Source organism: Rousettus aegyptiacus, unplaced genomic scaffold (assembly GCF_014176215.1).
Source record: "Rousettus aegyptiacus isolate mRouAeg1 unplaced genomic scaffold, mRouAeg1.p scaffold_m13_p_1, whole genome shotgun sequence".
Classification (NCBI taxonomy): Eukaryota; Metazoa; Chordata; class Mammalia; order Chiroptera; family Pteropodidae; genus Rousettus; species Rousettus aegyptiacus.
Window position 1 is genome coordinate 56,456,941 of NW_023416284.1, and position 7,579 is coordinate 56,464,519.

Sequence of the window (7,579 nt, forward strand, 5' to 3'; positions counted from 1 at the left end):
TTTGTAATTTATCAATTAGAATGATTGAAATGTGTGTTTATTCCATCGCTCTGATGTTTTACTTAATTTTGTTAAGAAGATGACTATCAAAAAGGAAATGAATTATTCAATGATTCATTTTTGAAACCTGGCAAATAAGATTACAATATGAAAATTCTTGTTATATAAAATTTGTGAATGGTCTAATAATTCATTATACACAGTCTCTTTTTCCCCCTTCAGCATGCTCTTGCATTTACTAAGAGAAGCTTTGTGCAATGTGTCATACTTTTTATCTGTTTGAAGTTTTTTTTCTTCCTGCTTGTATCAAAGTTGATATTAACACAGATGTTTCATGAGGGATAATCCCACACCTGTAAATTCTGAAAGTTCGAGATTCCCTCTTCTGGGCCTCAGTGGTTAGGTTTTTAATATTAAGCAGTAACATCTTGAAACATAATGTTGATCTCTGTGCATTTAATTGCCATTTTTGTTTAACAGTGATTTTGTATAAATTAGTAAATGTCATCCTCAGCAGGTGTTTACTTGGGGGACTTAGAAAGCACCTGTGAATTACTGGAATTTAACTTCCCTCTCCCTTTTCTCCTTCAAATCAGTAGTTCAAATACAGTCAGAAAATTTCAACAGATTTTCCGTTGCCAACTTGTCCACTACCCTTGATGAATACAAAAAGTATTTTACTGCAACTGTAACACTAAAATAAGAGAACTGATGTATTTTTTTTTTTTCTTTTCTTTTTCTTTTTCTTTTTTGTTTCTTTTTTGCTTTAGGAATGACTGGCAATTACCTACTAACAAACCCTCTTCTTCGACCCCACGGCACTAACAACCCCTATAACACATTGCTCGCTGAAACAGTTGTATGTAATGCCCCTTCAGCTCCTGTATTTAACTCACCAGGTGTGCTTATACTTACGAATAAAACTGCCTTTCTTTGCTGCTAAACAGAGTTCTGATCTTTGCCCTTTTTTCTAGAATACTCAAGTTGCCTTATGTTTATTATTACATCCTTAATTTCTCAATTAAAAGAATGGTATTGACCATGCCAGGCTTCTAAAACTGCACTATATTATAGTGAAAATTCAGTCATGATAGTATTTACCAATAATTATCCATGTTTTTGACACAGGTGGCATAAATCTTAATATATTATTACAGGACTGACATCACATGGTCCGAGAGCCCATCTTCAAGATTTATATCATTTAGAGGTATCCTATCTATGTGATATACTGTTCAGTTGACTCTAAAGCTTGCCGACTTAATTTGCTTTTGGAATGAATTAGCTAATAAAGATAATTTGGATGCCTAGGTATAGAAAACTACATCCAGTATTATCGATGTAACCAAACTATAGTATAGTGCAGCTTTATGGTAGTTTTTTCATTTTTGTTTAAGAAACTTTGAAAATAAAGTTAATGTTATTAGTCAGTTTATACCTATAGTTTTTTTTTTTAATTGGGGGAGGGGGTGAGATTGTCACTAACCCATCCTATATTACTATGTTTTCTAATAGCTTATATTTTTAAAGCATATATATTTAATATTACAGAATTTTCAAGATTTGATAAAAGTTATTACATAATTACTGCTAGCATATAATCTTTATTCGTGATTGATATTTGCCACTAAATTTAACATAGAACTTTGTTTCTGTTTTTTCCTTAAAATTATTTTTTTAACATAACTGCAGCTTCTCTTTTCATTCTCTTGTTTTTCTTACTTTCCTTATGCTTTCCTCTAGCAACCTACAGAGAGACAAGTATGGGAGTAAAACTTAACTTTGCCTATCAAATGTAAATTTTTTCAGCATGATTTTTAACCGGCACAATTAAAACATAACTAGCAGTCATGAAGTAGACTCAGCGGGCAAGTGGTTCACAATTTGCAACTAAAATGTTACCAAATTCAAACAGTACAACTGTCTGTACTGCCTTTTGTCAGTAATAGAGGTCTGTAGCAAATACTGTCCATACTTAAGTATACGCAATGCTGAAATAATTTGCTCTTTAAAGTCTGAGGTACTGTCAACCAGAATGCTTAATAATTGACTTATTTCTGCATTCCCACAGTAAGCTTGCTACAGGCTGTGGAAAGTCTTCAAGCGAATTACCTGAACTTGGGCAGAAAAAGTTGCCTCTTCAAAACCATTCAAAGATGTACTTAAATCTGCAGTATATCATAGAAAACACCTTTTGGATTATCCAGTATATATTTTTACATTAAGCAACGTAGAAAAGAAAAAAAATGGACATGATAGAACCTCTACAGAGGAAACATGTTAGCAAGTGATCCATGTATCACCTATAATTTAAAACACCAAATGTTTTCTAGTGGTGAATCTTATAAAGATTGTGGTGGTGCATATATGAATTTATAAAGCTTGAGAATTGTGTCAACCAAGCTAAAGGAAGCCTTACAGATAGCTATCATAACTTCACTTTGTTATACATGGAGCATGATACAAATCGAACTATCAGTTTTTCAAATGTAGAAGTTGGATCAGAGTTTTTAAAATAACCTGCGTCACCAACAAATATATCCCCCTCCATTTTTTCATTTTCTGCTAGTAATAATTTATCAAACAGTTATCAGATATTTATTGGTCACGAAATTGAGTTTTCTAGGATAATCTGCAGCTTTAAGAGTGGAGTGAGCACTGAAAAGGGAAATTTCCTATTTTTTCCAAGAATTAAATTTTTTTTCCTAAACTCCTCCAAGCCTTGCATATAATGCAGCAGCCTCACAGTGGTCAGTTTCATTTCAATAACATCATTTCATTCTTTTTTTTCCAGACCTATCTGTAGATAAGTGATTTTTTTTTTCTCTAGGATTTTGAGAATAAATAACCTAACTTTCCATGGTGCAGACCATTTAATTTCCTCTAATTTTTTTTCCATTTGCCTGAAAAGCTCTGTGATGTCTTAGTTTACATGTTTATGTGTCTGTAGAAAATACAACTCTGATTCAAAGAGAGCATGTTACCATATTTTTTTTTCCCTCCTAAACCTCCTTTCATACCTTCAGCAGACTTATCCAATCTTTCATTCCTTTAGATATAAAAATAAATTAGTCAAGGCTGACACCCTTTTCCCATTCCATAGTTAATATTTATTCTTGGTTTAATTTATGTGACCCATACTTAAGAAATCTCTAACATTTCTGCGTTTAACCTCCATGCCCATGGTGTCTGTGGGCCAGTCTCATACAGTAGACTGCTGGTTCATTCGGTGCTGTCACTGTGACTGATGCAGACTGCAGGGCTGCAGGCAAACACTTTGACCATTAGGAGCCTGGGGCCATTGCTATTAGAGACAATGTTAGTACCAAAATCATAAAAATAATAATAATAATAATAATAATATCAACATGATAAGCAATATTAAATGAAAAAGTAAAAGGCTGCTATTACTGGTATCTAATTTGTTGAACCCTTGCTCTGACTAAGTTGCTGAGAAACTTAGAAATTCTTCATCATGTTACAATAAATCATTTTACTTTCTTTTATATATCAGCTACTCTTAGGCCAGATAGCCTGAGCAGACAGACATGATGTGAGTTGTCCAAAGTGAGTCATTCCACCTGCTGTCTGTCGTGTTGTCGGATGGTGCTTGTGGACCCTTGGTCCAGTCAGTATGAGAGATGGCTGTCTTTGTTGAACATGAATTCTTTGTATCTGTCCATTTTTTCATTCTTTTTTTTCCCCCTTCATCTCCAGAAAAAGGAAATGTTAGAATGTTGTTTAAAAAGTTGCTTGCCAGTTATGTGAGTTTATGTTGTACATTTGCCTTCGGTTTTTGTATGTGACTTATTCCTTTTTAATTTAGTGTTGTTTAGGACAAATTCTGTTAATTTTATTTTTATAAACCATAGTTTTGTACTTTAAAATGTAAATGTCAATAATGAATTGCTTTGCATTAACTATGCAAGGGCATGGAGTGAAGTCTTTTTTTTGTAAGAGAGTCAAGAGATTTGACCAAAAATCAATTAACTACTCTCTCCCCGAAATTGATCAAGTAATATTCTGTATGCCATCTTCCCTCCCTGCAAAACAGTATTATTCTTTCTCACTTTTTCCTATTACCTAAGGAATTTCACTGTTTACAGTTGAGAATGCGGGAAAGCCTGACACTTTTCGAGTGTTAGCTTTCAAATACAACTTTGTCCTGAACGACATTAAAAAGTTTTGTACAAAAGAAGTAAAGATTTTTGAGGAATGAACAGAGGCAATAACGGAACCCCAACTCCCCTCCCGTTTTCTGTTTCAGGACATTCACTGAACAATGCCAGGGATACAAGTGCCATGGATACTCTACCGCTAAATGGTAATTTTAACAACAGCTACTCACTGCGCAAAGGGGACTATACTGACAGCGTGCAGGTCGTGGACTGTGGACTAAGTCTGAATGATACTGCTTTTGAGAAAATGATCATTTCAGAGTTAGTGCACAACAACCTACGGGGCAGCAGCAAGACTCACAACCTCGAGCTCACACTACCGGTCAAACCTGCCATTGGAGGTAGCAGCAGCGAAGATGATGCTATCGTGGCAGACGCTTCATCTTTAATGCACGGTGATAACCCAGGGCTGGAGCTCCACCACAGAGAACTTGAGGCACCACTCATTCCTCAGCGGACTCACTCCCTTCTGTACCAACCCCAGAAGAAAGTGAAGCCCGAGGGGACTGACAGCTATGTCTCCCAGCTGACAGCTGAGGCTGAGGACCACCTACAGTCCCCCAACAGAGACTCTCTTTATACAAGCATGCCCAATCTTAGAGACTCTCCCTATCAGGAGAGCAGTCCCGACATGGAAGAAGACCTGTCTCCCTCCAGGAGGAGTGAGAACGAGGACATGTACTATAAGAGCATGCCAAACCTTGGAGCTAGCCATCAGCTTCAGACGTGCTACCAGATTAGCAGGGGCAATAGTGATGGTTACATAATCCCCATTAACAAAGAAGGGTGTATTCCCGAAGGAGATGTTAGAGAAGGACAGATGCAGCTGGTGACAAGTCTTTAATAGTGCAGCTAAGGAATTCCAAGGGTCACATGCAAGCATTAGTAAATAAAGACTTCATTGGCCCGATGCAGCCCCCTCCAACTCTGCTCGAAGAGACGGCTCTGTTGACCTGTGGTTCCTCCCTTGTGAACGAGATGACTGAACCTTTGCAGTTCTGTGAATTTTTATAAAACATACAAAAACTTTGTATATACACAGAGTATACTAAAATGAATTATTTGTTACAAAGAAAAGAGATGCCAACCAGGTATTTTAAGATTCTGCTGCTGTTTAGAGAAATTGTGAAACAAGCAAACAAAACTTTTCAGCCATTTTACTGCAGCAGTTTGCGAACTAAATTTGTAAATATGGCTGCACCATTTTTGTAGGCCTGCATTGTATTATATACAAGACGTAGGCTTTAAAATCCTGTGGGACAAATTTACTGTACCTTACTGTTCCTGACAAGACTTGGAAAAGCAGGAGAGATATTCTGCATCAGTTTGCAGTTCACTGCAAATCTTTTACATTAAGGCAAAGATTGAAAACATGTTTAACCACTAGCAATCAAGCCACAGGCCTTATTTCATATGTTTCCTCAACTGTACAATGAACTATTCTCATGAAAAATGGCTAAAGAAATTATATTTTGTTCTATTGCTAGGATAAAATAAATACATTTGTGTCCAACTAAAATATAATTGTCATTAAAATAATTTTAAAGAGTTTGACGAAGATATTGTGAAAAGCTCTTGGTTGCACATATGTTATGAAATGTTTTTTCTTATACTTTGTCATTGGTAAGTTCTACCCATTTTTCACTTATTTTCCACTGTATACAGTGTTCTGCTTTGACAAGTTAGGTTTATTCTTACATTTAAATTTCTTATTGCCAAAAGGACGTGTGTTTTATGGGGAGAAAATTCTTTGAAGCCAGTTATGCCATGCCTTGCACAAATGTGGTGAAATCTAGAAAAGATTGTGTGTCATCCCTCTATTTATTCTTGAACAGAGGGCAAAGAGGGCACTGGGCACTTCTCACAAACTTTCTAGTGAACAAAAGGTGCCTGTTTTTTAAAAAACAAAATAAAACATAAATAGTACTCTTCCATATTCCTTCTGCCTATATTTACTAATTAATTTATTTTATGATAAAGTTCTAATGAAATGTAAATTGTTTCAGCAAAATTCTGCTTTTCTTTTCATCCCTTTGTGTAAACCTGTTAATAATGAGCCCATCACTAATATCCAGTGTAAAGTTTAACACGGTTTGACAGTAAATAAATGTGAATTTTTTCAAGTAGCTAATGTGCACTTTTATGTATGATACATAATTGGCTTTAACACACTGGTCCTTCCCCACTCCTTCCTGTTGGGTATATTTAGTTCCCTTCATAATATAACCCATGGATCTGTGAAATAATACAGTGAAATTCCCTGATGGTTATATATGCTGAAAAGAATATAATGTATTTGTATTCAAATTAGCCATTACCCATGCTCAAAATCTGGCAGATAAATTTCAATGGGGAAATATACTAAAAGTATTTTGTTTGTTGGATTGTACCAGAACTTAAAAAATAAAAATGAAAAAAAGAAGAGTTGGAAATTCTACAATCAAATTGGCATCATAAAAAAAAAAAAAAATTGATTTTTTTCCCCAGCAGTATTGAGAAATTCCTAAAATATACTTTTACAGTTTGAGGATTATAAGTATCCCTATAGTCAGCTGCGAATGACAATATTTGTTATCATGGGAAGGTTCCAAGATCATATAATTGAATCTCAACAAATAGAATTTTCCTGTCTACATCATAAGCATTTATATCAAATTCTTCTAAAGCTTAGTGGCTCTATCAAGTGCTTCCACCAAGTTAGAAATCAGTTTATTTTGTGTGGACACACTTAGTCATGCCTATTGAATTAAAAAGAGTAATGAGAAATTTGTTCAAGTATATATTTGTATATCTAAATGTGGCTATAGTAAGGTAGACGCTATATGATACAATACCAATATTTAATACAGTAACAATGGAGGAGTGTATTCACATGTAGTTAATACATAAGTTGGAGTTTAACTATAAGAAATTATTAATATTTAAAGATTTAATATTCTGGGAAGGGTATTCATATTTCTTTGGCTAAATTCTTTAGGAATTTATAAAATTTATTGCTAGAAGCAGGTATTGTATAATCAAACATTGATTTCCTATTTCATTTTTTTTCCCTATGAAAGCCTGAAACTATACAGTGTTATGTGATATGCACATCTCAGTATCCAAGCTAAGGAGGCTCAAGCTGGTTCAGTAATAAATTACTAGGGGGGCGGCGTGGGGAAGGCAACATTGATTATTCAATTAGTGCTATTTCTTTCTTTTGAGGAAGTTCTTAAAACTGGTATGATGTGAACAAGCACATAGTACCTAAGTGATTAATGTTCTCTTTAGCAAAAATAATTTGTTATGAGTCTTTATATTAGAGAATACAGTTTGGAAGCTACCACTTATCTTCACCACCAAAAGAAGAATCTTTTTTAAAACAAATTTCTTTTTAAAAATATATAAATGTTGCCTTAAAT

The 7,579-nt window shown here is 34.6% G+C and overlaps 1 protein-coding gene across 16 annotated transcripts in view; it reads left to right on the forward strand.

The window, feature by feature from the left end:
• The window catches only part of ADGRL2 (adhesion G protein-coupled receptor L2), a 450,339-nt gene extending 444,035 nt beyond the window's left edge, over positions 1-6,304 (forward strand). For 4 of the 16 annotated variants that reach the window (XM_016145385.2, XM_036235534.1, XM_016145388.2 and 1 more), the window contains 2 exons: positions 771-899; positions 4,268-5,022. In XM_016145385.2, coding sequence (XP_016000871.1) covers positions 771-899; positions 4,268-5,022 — 884 coding nt within the window. Of the gene's footprint in view, positions 1-770; positions 900-1,128; positions 1,211-1,743; positions 3,343-4,267 lie in introns of those variants that run through there. The other 12 variants (XM_036235545.1, XM_016145395.2, XM_016145400.2 and 9 more) reach the window with 7 other exon arrangements.
• The last annotated feature ends 1,275 nt before the right edge of the window (positions 6,305-7,579 follow it).